The sequence below is a fragment of the Rhinatrema bivittatum genome, chromosome 6 (assembly GCF_901001135.1).
Source record: "Rhinatrema bivittatum chromosome 6, aRhiBiv1.1, whole genome shotgun sequence".
Classification (NCBI taxonomy): Eukaryota; Metazoa; Chordata; class Amphibia; order Gymnophiona; family Rhinatrematidae; genus Rhinatrema; species Rhinatrema bivittatum.
Window position 1 is genome coordinate 100,795,934 of NC_042620.1, and position 18,474 is coordinate 100,814,407.

General features: G+C 42.0%; 1 protein-coding gene across 2 annotated transcripts in view; it reads right to left on the reverse strand.

The window, feature by feature from the left end:
• Positions 1 to 18,474, reverse strand: part of TTC21B (tetratricopeptide repeat domain 21B) — a 450,819-nt gene that overhangs the window by 95,938 nt on the left and 336,407 nt on the right. For both annotated transcript variants that reach the window (XM_029605659.1, XM_029605657.1), the window contains exon 24: positions 17,129 to 17,290. In XM_029605659.1, coding sequence (XP_029461519.1) covers positions 17,129 to 17,290 — 162 coding nt within the window. The remainder of the gene's footprint in view (positions 1 to 17,128; positions 17,291 to 18,474) is intronic.

Here is an 18,474-nt window from a genome sequence, read left to right on the forward strand (position 1 = left end):
GAACCATGAGCTTTGCATAACCTTCCTTTACTTTTAGTGATATGTGTTGTTTCAGATTGATTTCAGGGTCTATAATTATTCCTAGGTTACGTACTTTTCCAGCTAGTTCAATTTTCTGGTTGTCTTTGAGTATTATTGATGTTTGACTGATTTCAGAATTTTTTCGTTCTAAGTGTAGAAATTCTGTTTTATCAATATTAATTACAAGTTCTACATGCTAACTTCATGGAGTGCCCCCTAGTCCTATTATCCGAAAGAGTAAATAACCAATTCACATTTACCTGTTCTAGACCTCTCATGATTTTAAAGACCTCTATCATATCCCCCCCTCAGTTGTCTTTTTTACATATACACACAGGGCCGGATTTTAAATGCCCTGCGCGCGCCGGCGCGCGCAGAGCCCCAGGACGCGCGTAAGTCCCGGGGCTTCGTAAAAGGGGCATGCCAGGGGTGTGTCGGGAATGATGCGGCGTTTCGGGGGCGGGCCTGGGGGCGTGGCGCCGGCCCGGGGCATGGTCGAGGCCTCTGGACCAGCCCCCGGGTCGGGTGATGGCGCGCCAGCATTCTGCTGGCGTGCGCAGATTTACGTCTGTTTTCAGCAGGCGTAAATCTGCCAACAAAGGTAAGGGGGGGTTTAGATAGGGCCGGGGGGGGGTGGGTTAGGTGGGGGGAGGGCAAAGGAAAGGTCCCTCCGAGGCCGCTCTGAAATCTAAGCGGCCTCAGAGGGAACAGGCAGCGCGCACTGGGCTCGGCGCGCGCAGGTTGCACAAATGTGCACCCTCTTGCACGCGCCGACCCCGGATTTTATAAGATATGCGCGGCTACGCGCGTATCTTATAAAATCCAGCGTACTTTTGTTCGCACCTGGTGTGCAAAATTATAAAATCCACCCCAATATGTACTTTTGTTCGCTCGTGCAAAATTATAAAATCCACCCCAATATGCGCTCCAATAGTGTGTGCTCAGTATACGCTCAGATAGTGTGTACTCAGCATATGCTCAAATAGCACACACAGTATGTGCTCAAAAAGCACACACAGTATGCGCTCAGACAGCATGAGCTCAAAACAGTATGAGCTTGCACCATATCCCCGCTCTCTCTATAGGCCGCGGTCTTACACGCAGAAGCACATGTGCAGTGGCATGTTCACTTCAGTGCACCACTGTGCACATGCGCCAGTGCACGGGAAAACACGCCGCTGCGGCCCTTCATGCGGCTGAAGAAAACGAGCCTTACGAGTGGGGCCTAACCAACAGATGCTCAACCCACAGAGCCCATGCCGCTTACTCTACACTAAACTCCAAGGAAAGTAAGAGGGAAAAGGTGGGGAAGGGACCCTGAACACCCAGCATCGAGGGAAAAAGACCTGGTAAGGAAGGAAGGGAAAAACCTTCCTAAACTTTGTCTTCTCATTTATTTATTTGCATACTTGAGCCGTCCAGGCTGATAACACGAACGAGTCTCTAGCTACAGGAGAAGAGGGCACAAGCTGTCACCATCAAGACTCCCTCTGGCTCCACCCGTTTATTTAATTTATTTGTTTTTTTAAGTCCACGCCTAAAGCGGGCTCCCAGACTGAAAATGCTCAACTGAGGGAGGGAGCCACTGGTGTCACTTCAGGAGCTCAATACTTGTATTCTTTGTCAAGAACTTTATGGACAATTGCTTGGTGACATTTGGTGAGCAAATATCTTCTAAACCTCCATGGATGCAGAAAGAAAATCAAGATTGTAACCAACAAGATGGCACCACAAAAAGAGAAAGAGCTGGAATCAGAACTTAATTCTGAGAGAAAGCAATTAATTCATACAATATCAGAGAAAATGGCAGCAGTGCTAGAAGACCATTTTAATAGATTGGAAAATATTTTAGTTGTTTATGTATTTATTTATTCATTTTTATATACCGTCATTTGGTTCAGCCATCATAACTGTTTACAAAGTAAAAAAAACCAGATAAATAAGTTGGAATAAAAGCTGAAATTTCACAGCATGCCATGCACATTGGAAACTTTCAACAAAAGTTACATACACAGGAAGTAACTGTGGCAAATGTACAGTGGATAGTAAATGAACTTAAAAATCAGAATCAAATGCTCAAAGACCATATAGATCAGTGCTTCTGAACCCTATCCTCGGGATGGACCTAGCCCATCAGATTTTCAGGATATCCACAATGAATATGCATGAGAGATTTGTATGCACTGCCTCCATTGTATGCAAATCTATCTCACCTGTAATCTTTTATAATATGAAAAAGTTGGAAGGTTTTTTGGCAACAGATAATAAACACTATCAGGTGAATTTTAAAAGCCATATGCGCATCAAAACTGGGAGATATGCGCACTTATCGGCCCAGTGCACCATGTGGATTTTAAGAGGCTCCTGAGTACTTGCATACCTCCTGGTATGTGAGTACAATTTTTTTTCATAAAAGGGGTGGGGCATGGGCATGGTCTATGGACAGCATTAACAAAAAAAACCTAGGCTAGTTTGCAGGGTTTTAAGGGTCGGGGCTAATAGGGTAAAAGGAAGGCAAGTTAGTTAGGGGGTTTAGGAATTCCCCTCCTTTACTGGGCGAACTGGGAACAAACTGGGAAAACAGTTACTTGTGTCAGCATGCATATCTACTAAAATCCTCCCCACTTACGCAATCAAGGCGGAATTGACTCGCACATGAGGCGTCAATGTAAAATTGTGCGCACATGTATACGCGAATAACCGATTTTAAAATAGATGCGCATATTCATGGGTATATTATAAAATCTGACCACAACAGCACTCAAGCACCTGATTTTGAAAAAAGGGGGAAGCTAACTAACATGTAATAGATATATAAGCTACAAACCCACAAAATAAAAACTATATAGTGGTGTAGGTACACAAAATGATCTCATTCCATGGCAGACCTCATACGGGGCATACGTATCTAATGCCAATTCGCAGTAGTACAGCAGCAATATAATCATTGGTCTATTGCCCGATATATATTTTTTCAAAAAGTTTTTCTCATGCATAAGTGAACAGTAAAATAGCCCATTGGCGTATCACAAGATGTATAGCAAGTGAACAGTAGAGTAGCCCATTGGCATATCACAGGATATAAAGCATCGCAACTTTTTGCACTTATCTTTTCTGAAGCTTTGCAGATTTTATTCTCGAGAGGTTAGCAGAGACATGGGCGTGAGGACATGCACAGAGTCAAGCCCGACACGGACCGCGTTTCGGCTAAAAGCCTTATTCAAGGGCCAACAATATGTGAAATTGAGAGTAGCAGCAGCATCGTTGACGGTAGTATTTTTTCTCTCAAATACGATGCTGCTGCTACTCTCAATTTCACATATTGTTGGCCCTTGAAGAAGGCTTTTAGCCGAAACGCGGTCCGTGTCGGGCTTGACTCTGTGCATGTCCTCACGCCCATGTCTCTGCTAACCTCTCGAGAATAAAATCTGCAAAGCTTCAGAAAAGATAAGTGCAAAAAGTTGCGATGCTTTATATCCTGTGATATGCCAATGGGCTACTCTACTGTTCACTTGCTATACATCTTGTGATACGCCAATGGGCTATTTTACTGTTCACTTATGCATGAGAAAAACTTTTTGAAAAAATATATATCGGGCAATAGACCAATGATTATATTGCTGCTGTACTACTGCGAATTGGCATTAGATACGTATGCCCCGTATGAGGTCTGCCATGGAATGAGATCATTTTGTGTACCTACACCACTATATAGTTTTTATTTTGTGGGTTTGTAGCTTATATATCTATTATATATTATAAAATCGCCATGTCCATGTGTGTGAGCCAGCAAATGCGTGCATATGTGCTCCTGCATGCAGGTCTTAAAATTCACCTTTATGGATCTGATGAGGAATTGCAAGATTCAATTGGACAAGTTTATATTTGTACTTGGGAGGAGAAAGGCAAAGGTGAAGGGTGTAATGAGACAAAAGCAAAAAGAGATTTATGATGTTAAGTTTATTGGTAGAAAGGAAGGCTATCTTGATTCACTGGATTGATAAGAATGGACCTGATGAGCTTTTGGATCTCCTTGATGTTGAGAATGATGAAAATGGAGTTTTTAGACATTTGGTTCACTAGATCCCAGCATATTTATTGATTGAATTCCTCAGATTATGAAAAAAATTGTGCATGGTTTGTTAACCAGAAATATTTTGCTCCACACCTTCTCCCCCCTTAACTTCCTGAGCTAGCTGAAGTTGCTCTTGACCCCCTTTCTGTGTTCCAACATAGAAAGCTCTAATAATTACAGGAAGACTCTGTTCTGGTATATTGAGAACTTGTGTACTATAACTCTTGAACAGTTCCATTGGACTCAATTGTTTTATAATAGGGAAATTAACAAGTCTTAAATTTGAAGATCTTATTGAATTTTCTAAATTTTCAAATTTTTTCTTTAATTCATCCTCTGTTTTAACTTGATGATTCTGTATTTCTTCTATTTGTAAAATACGTTTTTTCCATATTTTTCTTTAAAGAGTTATTAATTTCCTTTACAGCATCTGTTAAATTTATAATTGCTACATCAAGTTTAGCAATGTAATTCCACAAAGTTTCCAATGTTAAGTTAACTGGCTTTATCATCACCATAGTTGTAGGTTTCAATACAACTACAGTGTCCTGCTTTTTTTTCTTGGAAACATTTTCAGGTTTAGGGGTACTTTCCTGCTTGGGGTTTGAGATTAAATTACCCAGCTCTTCTGAATCAGTTGTTATATTTAAATCTTGAGACTCTAAATCAATCACTTTTGATCTTTGATTTCCTCTATCATCTTCTCCTGTTGTCTCCAGCAAACTTAAAGCTTCTTGTTTTTTTCCTGGCAAATCTGAGGGGAAATCCCCTTCTTTTCCAGGAGGTGATATTTCTGATCTTATACAAAAATCACATGAAAATATGGAAGTTAAGTCCAGAGGTCTACTTCTGTTTCAATTTGCTTTTATTACAGATAAAAACAATGTAATGAAGTTCTTTTTCCGTAATAGACAGAAGTTATTTTATGGTCAGAGAATATGGATCTATCATGATTTAGTAAGGGGTACTCAGATTCGCAGGAAGAAATTCCTGCAACTGAGGAAAGAAGTGTTAGATAAGGGAGGGTATTTCATGCTTAAATACCCTTGTAGATGTGCCATAAAACTCGGAGGGAAAATTTTTCTTTTTACAGATACAGATCAACTTAAAAGTCTTCTTGCAAGTTTAACACCGGCTATGAAATAGAGAAAGGGGTAACTGTTTGCACTGTTTCCTTATTGAAATTATTGTAAATTTCACGCTCATGATATAGGGGTCTCACTAACAATTTACTTCTGTTTAATACATAGAAATTATTTAATTGGAGTATTTTTAAATGTTATTTCAATTTGACGATGTATCAGTTTCTTTATTTCAAAATACAAAAATATTCTTGTAAATTTTGTTTTGAAAAATTCAATAAATAAAAAAATTAAAAAAAAATTCCCCAAAAACAATATATTTTAAAACAGCAGACAAATCAGATAATACCCAATAATTAAAGTCAATAAGAATTTTTAAAATCCTCCATTTTCCAGTCACCCTGAGATTGATCTGGGTTAGTGGGGATGAGGGAGTGCATTAACTTTCTCTTCCCTCACACGCATGTTGACACACACACACGCACATACCCCCTCACATCCACTGACATATTTCCTTGCACCCACTGATACATATACACACATGCTCCCTTGCACCTGCTGACCCATACACATCAGTGACACCACTGGCTCAAATAGACAAATACACACACTCACTCAGTATCTCCTGCTGACACAAACACACACATGCTGCCTTGCACCCACTGACACATACGCACAAATGTATGCTCCCTCGCACACTCTCACTCTCTTTTCCCCGCCACCTCTGAATATGTTAAAAAAAATTTTCTTACACTGGTGGGCAAGAGATATCCAGGCTGATGGTAGGCTGATGGTAGGCAGAGAGACCTGATGCAGCAGGGTGGGTTATCTTAAGGGGGCCATCGGCAGATATCAGTCAGAGGCCTTAAGCCATGATGAGGCATCAGTGGGAGGTCGGCTGGCTGCCTCACAAAGGAAAGAAAGCGATGATATGGTATGAGGGAAGGCCTCAGGAGCGTTTTCTGCCATCGCGGTTGTGAGGGGAGGGGCAGGCAGCGGTCCTACATAGATCAGCAATGCCGCAGGAAAAGAATAAAAGAAAACCATAAATGAGCAGAGAGCCTCAGTGGAGGCTCCCGCTCTGTCTCACCAGCTGCTGAAGGTCAGGTGGTAGTCACAGTGACTCCGAAAGCATGGTACCACTGCGATCAACATTAGTGTCACATGATTGGCCTGAAGCCCCAATAAGCCAATCCACCCTTGGCCATAGCCAGATTAAGGCATTAATTCTAAGGTACCTCAATTTTTTTCTTCAGCTGAAGAACTTCTCAGCTTTGGTGTTCTTTAGAATTGTCATCTATGCTAAGAATGTCCCACTATCCACTGCTATCTAGAAGGGTTCTCAAAAAGTTTCCACTCTCCAGGATCCATTGTATTTCTGATAAGAAGTCAGCCTGAATGTTTTTCCCTCCTGCAGTGTAAACTGTCAACAGATGACACAGATTCTGCCCAACAAATAGAAGAGTTTACTTTTAAGCCTCCACAGTGTTCGAATTCCCCCTGTGTCTGTTGACAGAGGATACTGCTGTGGCATTGTCCAAGAGTATCTGAATTACTGTTCGAATTCCCCCTGTGTCTGTTGACAGAGGATACTGCTGTGGCATTGTCCAAGAGTATCTGAATTACTGCTCTCTTCACTAAGGGCAGAAACTGCAGCACAGCTAGTTTGATGGTCCTGGTCTCAAACCTGTTTATGGACCATGACGTATCCGCTTGGATTACAGTACCTGGGCAAGTTGACTGCAACAGCAGGCCCCCCCAAGTCTACCAGGTTCATGTACATCATGACTATAACCCAACTAGGAGGTTCCAGATCCATTACCTTTGATAAATTCATGGGAGAAGCCCACCACTCTTTCTCATGGAAGAAGCAAGGAGAAGATGGGTATTATAATCATGTGGCTGAGACCACTGCATTAACAGGGAGGACTTGAAAAAGTACAAGTGAGCTCTGGCTCATGGAACCAACTCCAAATTGGCCGCCACTGAATCCAGAAGCTGAAAACAGTCCCACATTCTGGAAGCTCTGCAAGCACAGAAAGATTGCACATGGGACAATAACTTGGTTATCCTTTCCTGTGTCAAAAAGACTCAGCCCACCTTGGTATTGAAGTGAGCACCTAGATACTCCAGAGATTGAAAAGGACAAAGATTGATCTTTATGTAATTCATTAACCAGCCCATGCTTTCCAAGACCTGAACTACTCCAGCTAAAGCCTCTTGACCTTGATGATCCAGTCTCCCAGGATTGGATAAACCAGAATACCCTCTCTGCATAAAAAGGCCACCCCGACCACCATAACCTTGGAGAATGTCCTTGGCACCATGGCAAGACCAAAGAGTAGGGCTCTAAACTGAAATTGTTTGCCCAGAACACAAAAACAAAGGAATTTCTGGTAAGACTATCCAATGTGAATGTGAAAATATGCCTCTGAGAAAGCCACGGAGTAGAGAAAATCCCCATCTGATTGCCAAAATGATGGAGCAAAACATTTCCATGCAGAAATATAGGAATTGGAGACACTCGATCCTTTTGAGATCCAAGATCAGTTGAAAGGACCTGTCCTTCTTTGGTAACATAAAATAAATAGAATATCGCTCTTGATCTTGATCTCTGAAGAGAAGCAGAACAAATGCCTTTAATCACTGGAGTCTTTCCAGATTAGAGATACTGTTTACCTCTTGTAATCTGATTTGCAGGGAAACACCATGAAGGCATCAAAAAGGGAAACAGCAAAATCTAGAGAAAAGCCTTTTTTAATGCTTGATCAACCATGGGTCGGCCCTGCAACTGGCTGCACTTGCCCCGGGATGCCACCAATCCACTCCAACGCCAAGCTTTCCTCTTCGCGGCTTGGATAATATCACTACCGCGTGTGCCCACAGGTGTGGGTGCACGTGCACTTGCCTTGGTTATAGGCCCCACAGTGAGAAATCCTGGTCAGCACTGCTAGATGACATCATAGGAGTCTGGCTATTTAAACCCGGTCATCCTGTTCATCAGCGCCCCAACAACAGGTCCTCCTGCTTTTGCAGTGCGTGTTGCTATTGCACTCTCTGTGCTTGTCTTACATGTTGGTTTCCTGTCTTGCCTTGCTGTTTCCTTTCCTAACCTCTTCGTGCCTTGTCCTGTTTATTCCTGCCATGTCTTGGTTCCCAGTGTCTTGTCCTTGTCTCTTCTGTCCATCTCTGCCTGACTTCTGGTTCTGACCCTGGCCTTGGACTCTGACTACTCTTCTGGACTGCCGCTTGCCCTGACATTATTTTGGACCTTGACAATGTCTGATCTCTGCCTACCCCGAGATCTTGGCCTGGACCTCGACACTGCCTGATGGCTGCCTGTCCTGACCTCACTTTCTACTCAACTTTGTCTGACTGCTCCTTACAGGACCCTTGTCTAAGCCCTGTCAACCCCTGGATCCCAAAGGCTCAACCTGCGGGGAACGGGGCTGGTATAGGTGAAGTCCTAGTCCTACTTCTTGTAAAAGCATGTCCACCAGCTGTCAGTTTGGGCCTAATGGACTCGCCTATTAGGCTGCGTCAACCATGCCACAGCACAAGGCAACTTTCTGAATACTCTCAAGAACCCAAAGGTCTGATGTGATGCGTGTCCACTCCTGGGAAAACTGAACAACGCAACCGCCCATTAGGATTATCTCAGAGGGGACTGGCTGATTCTCACTGGGTTGCTTGAGGGGCTATAGAGGCTCCAGTACTATTGAACCTAGGCCACCTATTCCCCCCCCCCCCCCCACTCCCCAAAGGGCAGATTTTTCCCCCAAAACCTATTTGACTGAGCTAAAGTCTGCTTCCCTAGACAATACTTCCTAGACTCCCTGAAATGAACATGGCCTATATTGGTCTGAGAATTTAAACAAGATTTTTCTTCTGAGAATCTCTGGGGCTTGGGATCCCCAAGATCTTACACCAACTTATCTAAATTCTCTATGAATAATAATCTTCCTTTAAAGGGATGCTTATTAACTTGGACCTTAGAAGCTATATCTGTTGCCCAGTTTCTTACCCACAGCAATCTTTGAGCCATAACTACTGAAGCTGCCAAACGAGAGGTAAATCTTACAAGATCATCAAGGCATCAGCCCACAAAGGCAGCCCTTGATTCTAACCTGGTTACCTGGACTCTCTGTAAACTGTTGTAACCAAAATACCAAGGCCCAAACTACTGGACTGGAGGACTGGTTTTCCAAGACCATACAGGAGAGTGCCTGTTTTAAAAAGGATTTAATCTTTCTGTTCTCAGTATCTTTCCAGGCACTGCCACACTAGAAAGCAAGGTATCTCCCTTGGGAATTTGAAACATACTCTTCTCTACCAACAGCAGATAACAATTGCTCATCATCTTGTTACCTTTAAGTCCCCTTTTGAGAGATTCCCTCCCCTTGTGCCTTGAAAAAAGATAAAGCATTTGATAGTTTCCTGACCCTCTCAAGGATAGGATCCCCATTAGGATCATCCTTCACTTTAGACTCTAACATATAGAGGGAAAAAACTCCCCCTCCTCTAGAGACTCCAACAAAGGCTTAACATTCTTCTCTTCCAATTCTCCCACTGAACCCAGGGAGGTAAATTTGGTAGCCAAATTCATGGGTAACCTAGATAACATCGGTCGCTTGGGGGCTGAGCCATCCCACTGAGCCAAATGGGAATAACTGAGAGAAGCAGAGGGACAAGGAGCCAATGAAACTCCTCTCCCATCAGGTCTCTGACTAGCACAATGTACCTGCTGCATAGTTCTCAATAACTCTGCAGATAAAGAATCCTTTGGCTGGGAAGAAGAAATCTCAGATGAAAACAAAATCAGGGGGCACAAAGAATCTGAAAGAAATGCCCCCAAGGACAACCTCTCCCATTTGAGAGAGATCACATGGGGATAGTTTCTCTTTACAGATCATCCATCAGAGGGATCTCATCCTTTACGTTCATAAGATGAGTACCCCAAGAGGGAGCGAGAGCTACAACGGAAATCTTTTTTACAGAACAGGTCTCAACACAATCATCGAATGTAGGAGAACAAGGAATACCAGCATCAAATACATCGGGAAGGACATCAGTAGTTGCCCTCCACTACTAATGGAATACATACTAACAGATAAATTTTAAAAAGGAGTGCCTGTGCACCCATAAACGCGCAAATCATTTAAAATTTTGCTTAATTTTATATCGTGCGTGCAAGTACACACTAATCATTTAAAATATCCCTGCCATGCATATGCATGCAGCCTTTACACGCATATTTTAACAACATGCTCACACAAGTGACAATGGGGGGAAAAGAAAGAGAAAAAAAAAGAGAGAAAAAGAAAGATAATGATACTCTATATATCTTCCACTGTAAGAGGGGCACTTTCAACTCAGGGTGTGTTGGTTTTTTGTTTTTTTTGGGGGGGGGGGGGTTATTACAAGGGTCTACAGACCTTTGTGCCTAGGCACAAAACATTTTCCAATTTTTATGTTGTAGATTGTCAGCATTTTCAAATTTGGTGAGCTTCAGTGGCAACACTAATGAAAATCACATAAAATAAATATTGTAAGCTTTAATTATATCACACTATTGAATGAACTTTATTTAGGAGCTCATAAATGGATATATCTCCCTGAAGAAACCCAGGTGTTTTTGGAAGACAAAGGGTGATTTTTTTGATAAGGTTTTTTTGGGGGGAGTTTTGAAAGTTTGTGTGTGATGGGATGATTTGCCAAAAACAGATGATAAAACAACGAAAAATCACATTAGTTTAATGTTAATTAACTATATTTTAATTGCACTACAGAAACAATAAACAAATGGCACATTTGAATGAACACTGATGGAAATGCATTTTTTGAATGTTTAAGGGTATGTTATGATTACAAGGAAGATCTTCTTACAAGCATTAATATTCACTCATAGCTTGAATGTATGAATATACACATTTTTCACTCAAGATTTGTATTTGTCTTCTTCAAGTTTGCAATAAAATAACTATTCGTGATTGTTTGAATTAACTAATGGTCACCATTTATACTTTTGACCTAGTGTTTAAGATCGATGGACCTATGTTTCCTTCAGCTGTATTGTGTCTTAACAAGATGCTCCAGAGAGTCCAGATCATCTATAATGAGGAATTTACATTTGAAAGGAAGCTTCCTAAACTGATACTTCAACCAGGAGTCCCCAGACCAGTTGCTAAACCAAAAATCCTTCTGGCTACTACAGATGAAGTCCCAGCTTTAGAGGAAGTATGGAGCAGATAATAGAGATCATCAGCTTAGAAGGCTGCTGCAGAGTCCATTCTAGCTGCCTCTTTGTTCTTAGGGAGCTGCTGAATCCAGTAGAGCAAAACTTTCCAAATAGTAGCTTAGTGGAATTGATACCTTGTAGAAGACCCCTCCCCTTCAAAAACCTATACCTTTCTATATTGGTTTCCAGCATTCAACATAATACCAACTTCCCCTGCCATAGTAGCCACTCATCCTCTCTCCCAATTTCTCCCCTTTATAATCCCTATATTCAGAGCCTATTTTCAACCGCAGGCATGAAATAAATCACATTAATCATGCTATGTGCCCCCAACTCCATCCATTACATAAAGAACCACATTGAAATAAAATAATGAACCAAATCCCAAAAAAACTAGCAAATTATTGAAATGATCCAGTCCATATTGAAATTATTGAAATGATCCAGTCCATATCAAAATAACAACAGTTCTGTAGTTCTAATACTTGATCCAACTGGCTGTACTGCAGGGCATACTGGACGCTAAGAGAAGGCATCCATCTGAGACTACCACAGATCCTTTGGAAAACCGTGGCACCAGTCAACCTGGAAATGGTTTTAACTGGGAATGGCAAAACAAAACAGAGAAGGTGTTCAATATAATTCTGCCAGTCTCCCATTAGCAGCGCTCTACTCCTAAAGCCAATGTTCACACTGGATCAAGAGATTGAAGGAACTTACGTGCATCCTCAGGCGTAGTGTAGACAGTAGTTTCCCTGCATGTGTAACCCAAAGTTTAGAAGAATACTGGAGAAAAAAAACAAATCTTTCTGGAAAATAAGGCCAATTTTGTCGAATAATCCTGAAATAAAAGTACCATCTGCTCCCTCATTAGCGGCTGCATGCCTTTTTGAATAGCTTGCAATATTGCCAATTTTTGTGCAAAATTCAAGAAACATGCAATGACAATTCTGGGCCTTTTATGATTCTCCTGACAGAGGCCCAAGTGATGTGCATGCTCAGTTTGTATAGCCCAAGGGAATCAGTTAGATTTAGAGCTGACAGGAGGCATTTTTCCAAAAAGTCCTGTAGCTCATGATCAAGTAAATATTTCAGGATTCCAACAAAATAAAGGTTGTTCTGCTGAGATCTATTTTTGAGACCTTTCAGCTTGGACTCCATCATTACCAACTGCACCTGTAAAATGCCCACAGTTTCTATGGAGGTCCCAGCGCCATCTTCAATGTCAGAAACATGTTGTTCCACTGCATCCATCCTCCAATTGACAGATTCCACTGTGTCAAAAAACCCTTTGAGTTTCTCAAACATCTGCAAATTTGGCATCCAGTTTATTGTCGAGAGCTTTTGTTATCTCCACTGTCACTGCTGCAATCATCATTTTGTTTTCGGTCAAGTTTGACACCAACTCTGATGCAGCAGTATCCACCATTTTGGGGTCAACTGCCTTGGTTCTATCTTTTTCTTTTTCAGCTGATTTACTAGAAATGACCCATCTGCAAAGTGAATAGGTCAGCTCTCCCCTCGATCCAGTTCATGAAAAGAGTATAAGTAAAGTCTCCAAATAGCAGGGTAATTCAATAACGTGGTGAATAGTGAAGGGGTCCCAGGAGCAGAGCAAAAGAGTGTCTGTCTCTCTTTACAGCATCATGTGACTTCCTACAACAGAACCTTAACCACAAAACTGCTACAAATGAATATCTGGAAGACCAGAACTGTGGAAGTCAAGAGATGCTTCAAAGGAAGTACTATCCTCTTGATTCTGAGTGTCCTTGAGAGAGGTGCTAGCCTCCATGGGGATTGTAGTCCTTCTGGTGACCACTGTGACCAGTGCATCTATCTGCGGTATCTGAAATAAATGTAGCACCAAATCTTGAGAGAAAGGGTGCAACTTAATGGACTCTTCAGTCCTCTGAAACTGTTCTCAAGGGCCTCCCACTCAGCCAGCACCATCTCTTTCACCTCAGAACGGAGAGGGAAAGATCTGGAGTACTTGAAGACACACTTAATAATAGGATCCCAAACTGGAGGCTCCTCAGTTTTCAGATCTGCTATTCTGAGACAAGACACTGCCTGGTCAATCAGAGATGCAATTTCCTCCCTGCAAAACAAGCGAATCACAGAATCATTTCCCCCTCCTCTGCTGAACTCCACTGAAGGAGTCTCCTGGATACTCAGGGTTTCCCTGAAGCTCCTCCAAAACAGGAAACAATGGATCCATCACGTCCCTGGACCCCAATTGGTAGAGTGGCGGACCTAAAGAAAGACTTGCATTTCCCATCAGGTTTCTGTATGGCACAGAATACCTGATGCAGAAAGTGAAAAATTCAGGGGAAATTTCTTCATCCTTAGAAAGCTGGCTCAAAGAAGTCTATGCTGATGCCTCTCCACCAAGACAAGCACTGGGGAATTCACAAAATCCCCACTAGAGGTAAATTTGGCTTCTGGTGTGCCAAAAAATCTGTGGGAAATTGAAGCAAGATGGCCAACACTCCTGCAAAATCAAAGCACTGGAGGCCTCCCCAACATAAATCTCCCAAAGATGCCTTTCCCCAGTGGCAGGAGAGATACACTGGCAATCCTAGAAGCCTGGGAGCATTTATCTGGCCTTACATAAAGGCTCCACAATCAACACTAGCTGTCTGCCTCGCATGCGCCATAACAGTGACTGCAGTCCTCCTTCTCCATAGAGGTTCCTTCCTCCCAATGTGCAGCAAAAAATTGTTCCAGAGATCACCCAACAGGAAGAAGTCAGCCAGCCCGACACTTGCCTGAGGTCCTCGTGTGAAGGCCCTGAATGGGAACAGACACACTGCAAAAGCCCTCTCTGCTGCTGCTTTTTTCCCCCTCTTGTAAGTTCTTCAAGAGGCAGGCAGAAAATTTCAAAGAAGCAGTAAGGAAGGGGAGAGGAGGGGGTTAGGCTGGAGGATCCTCTCCACAGCACCCAAAACTGACAAGATACTCTTGACCTGATTTTTTTCTTTTTTTGATTAAGAAAATGCCCCCTCCCCCCTAGGCTCTACAGTCTCCCCTCTCTGGGACTGAGAACTTCAAAGGTGGGCTTTCTCGCAGCAGCGTTAATGCTGTTCTAGAAATTCTACAGCACCAGCAGTGAATCCTATCATCTCCTGGAGGCAGAGAATGCTGGAGTTTTTCTGTTCTGGACCACCTATACATAGTGGCAATGATGTCACAGAGAAAGTCTGTGTGCTCTGTCTCCATCTGCTGGTAGGGGGACATAGCCCACCTGTTTGGACTAGACTGGAGTAGGATGATGAAATAGCATGGCAGGTTTCTATGCTGCTCCAGTATTAATAGATGTGATGAGACCATTGAAAAAATTGTGTTCTCTGTCTCCATCTGCTAGCAGGATTTTATAAATCCATATGTTTGGACTGGTTTAGAAGGATAAGGACTTTTTTTTTTTTTTTAACATGGAAGTTTTCTCCTACTCCTTAGGGCCTCTAGCTCAATTGGAACCAGGTCTGAGATCTGCCACCATGCACATTCTCAGTTATTGACCCTAAACTATATCATGCGCTCCCACAGGCCATTAGAGAGGAAAATGAGTAGAAAACTTTTCACAAAGTTTAAAAATATTTGCATTAGATTATCCTTCTGTAAAATTTTTAAAAGCAGTGATTTCATTACATATAAAGTATGACATGGATAGCAGTTATTTCAACTTTGGCAGCAGTACAATTGCAGTGTTTTATGTTTGTGCTTCTGTATATTTATAGTGCTACTGTGTTTTGTCTACAAAAAAGGTCTCTGTTTTAATTGTAATGGGTTATGAATAAAATTTAAGTAAGCAAAATATAAATGTTTCAATAAAAGATTATGTAATATGTATGACATGTAACAAATAGCACATCACCTTGCTAACACCATCCCTACAGTAAAGTAGGGGGGCTGGCAACATTATATTGTGGGGATACTTTGCAACAGTAGGGACAGGGAAGCTTGTGAAAGACTGAGGGAAAGAAGGATGATGCAAAGTACAGGCAGATCCTAGAGGAAAGCCTGTTGCAGTCTGCCATAGATTTGGGACTGGAGAGAAGATTCACCTTTCAGCAGGACAATGATCCCATGCACAAAGCAAAAGCAATAATGAAGTGGCTCAGCAAGAAGAAATTGAATGCCCTTGAGTAGCCCAGTCAAAGCACAGACCTGAATCCAACAGAAATTCTGTGGCAAGACTTGACTGAAATCTACAGATGATGCCCAACCAACATGAAATAGCTTGAACTCTTCTGCCACAACAATAGGCAAAAACTGCACAACACTTATCCTAAATGACTGATTGTTAATGCTGCAAAAGGGACTTCTATCAAGTACTGGGTTCAGGGATGTGAAGACTTATGCAATCAAAACTTTGTTTTTTTCCTTCTTAATTATATTTGGAATATTCCCATAATTGTTTTTACATGATATGAATATAGAGTATATTGAGTAGATCAGTGAAACAAACTCCTACTTTAATGCATTTTGCTTTCTAGGTGTGAAGACTTCCACAAGGACCTGTATCTCTATATGTATACCTCCTACATATCCAGAGAACATAATCAGTTTCCTTTATTTAGGAAGGGAATTAGAGCCTAGAATAACCATCTTCAACTTTTCTTTCAGGAATTTGTTCAAGTCCCTTAGGTCTAGGACAGAATGGAATTCTTTTGCTTTCTGAAAACTAGTAGTACCTATAGTAAAAAGCACTCTCTTCTGCAATGGCACAGGTTCAACCACTCTAGCCTGAAAAAAAGGTGCAGAATGCCAATGTGAATAGGTCCTGGAGTAAAGTGAGCTTTAGTGCATGCTTTTTTTTAAAAACTTTTTATTTATTGAATTTTCAGTTGTGCAACAAGAAAATGTGCGGTAAGTGAAACGTTTGCTTATGAAGAGCAAGTAAAAAGAAATAGTATATTTTTAAAGAACATATAAAACAAACAACAGTCAATAACTTTAGTGCTCTTCTCGACAGTTGATTTAGAGAGATTCCCAATAGGTATAATCTGTATCTGTCCTTTATGATCCAGAGGACAGAGCTGTCTGAGGTTACATGAAGTTAACAGTTTACAGAAACCTCTACTGCCCTCCTATAGGGAGGAATTCAGTAACAGAGATTGGGATTCTGGTTATATTCTCTGGATTCAATAAAAACTTGTCCCTGGTTTTGGCTGGGTGGTGCTTGTCACTTAAAGTTTCTCTGGTCTTAGTGGTCAGCCTTGAGCCCTGCTAGCTGAAGTGAGTAGGTTTTGGCAAGTGTTTTTTTTTTTTTTAGAGGGAAAGACTGCTTACTAGGCAGCCCACAATGAAACCTCTGAGATATGAAGGGTGGTTCAGAGGTGGCAGTAGCCAAGTAGAATGGTGAGCTTTCATAAATTCTACTGCAACTTTGATCTTACCTGCTAGAGGATTTCCACCATTGCAAGGCACATCAGCAAACGTTTCTGCACATCCTCAGAGAAGCCTGAAGCCCACAACTATGAGGGCAGGTAGGCATTAATGAGCATAGAACAAGAGAAGCACCAATCTTTCGGGTAAATACAGAATGAAGATAAGGATTAACTGAAGAATTTTGCAAAATATTTTCCTAAGTTTGTTCTTATACATTGTTGTTAGAAAGAAATTTCCAACACTACATAAAATCACACAGCATGAAACATAATAAAATGTAAAGAAAAATGAAAATGTAATACTGGTTCTGTGATTACTTACTTTATATCCCCATCCAAATTTTCAAAAACTTCACCACCTACAGTTTCATTATCTGGATTCAAACAAATTTCTATCATGTTATAAATTGCATTTTGTCCCCAGTCACTGTCCTTTCTGGCTTTATTAAAATGTCGAAGTGCATCATTTGGCTCTCCAATATACCTTGAAAGATAAAAGCAATAATTGTATGTTGTATAAAATATACAGCTAACAATGTAAATATTTGCACAAATTCATGTAAATTGACATCTTCCTACCTAAAACACATGCTTGGTTTCCTGGACTGGGCAATTGTTTTTTTCGTTAAAACAGAGTTACTTACCTGTAATGGGTATTCTCTGTGGATAGCAGGATGTCAGTCCTCACAAGTGGTGACATCACCTGATGGAGCCCAGCAAGGAAATTTTATGTAAAAGTTTCTAGAACTTTGACTGTGCCTTACTGAGCATACCCAGCATGTCAACATACCACATGTCCACATCAGAGCCCCTTCAGTCTGTCACAGTTCCGCCTGTCGTGCAGCCTCACCATGCCTTGATCCTGTTCGCTATGATACTTCCCCACCAGCAGAGGCCTCCAGTAAGCTCTGTTCAAAGCTATCCAAGCCATTTCCTCACTGGCCACCTGACTCAGCCTGTAGTTCAGCCTCCTCTCCACCAGGGGTCCCTCAGTGAGCTTCACCTCCAGCCTAGCCAAATTCCTCTTTGCTCACACCATACCCAAACTCTAGTCCCATTTAACCCTGCCTTGCATAATCTAGATGCCTCTTCATGGAGTCACCCTTGGCTCTCTAACCTGGCTGCTCTTACTTTGCTCCATGCCTTCTTGTATCTTGCTTCTTGCCTTGCGGTCTTATCTAGGCCTCACCTTGCCTTTTGGCTTCTGGGCCTTCTATCTCCTTGTAGCTTACTCAGACCTTATCTTGCCTTGTGGTCTCTGGGCCTGTTTTTACCTTAGACCTTGCTAAGAGGCATACTCAGGCCTCTCCTTGCCTAGTGGTCTCTGAGCCTTGTGCTTAACAGCCTTCGGGCCTTCTGTATGCTGCCTTTGGGCCTCAGTGTTCTTTGTTCTGTGCTATCTTGTCTATTCATTGACCGGTCCTATCCTGGTCTGTCTTGTCTAGCCCTGCCCATGTCTGGTCTTGTCCTGCCCTGCCCAGTCTAGTTCCTAGTATCCATTCCCTACCTTGCTATTGCCTTGCTTCAGTCTGTATCCAGTCCCAGTCTCTATTCAATATCCTGCCCAAACGTGCGTTCATATCCAGTCTCAGTCCCTACTCTGTATCCTGTCCAAGCCTGTATCTGTATCAGTCCTAGTCCTTGCTTATTATCCTGTCCAACCTGTTC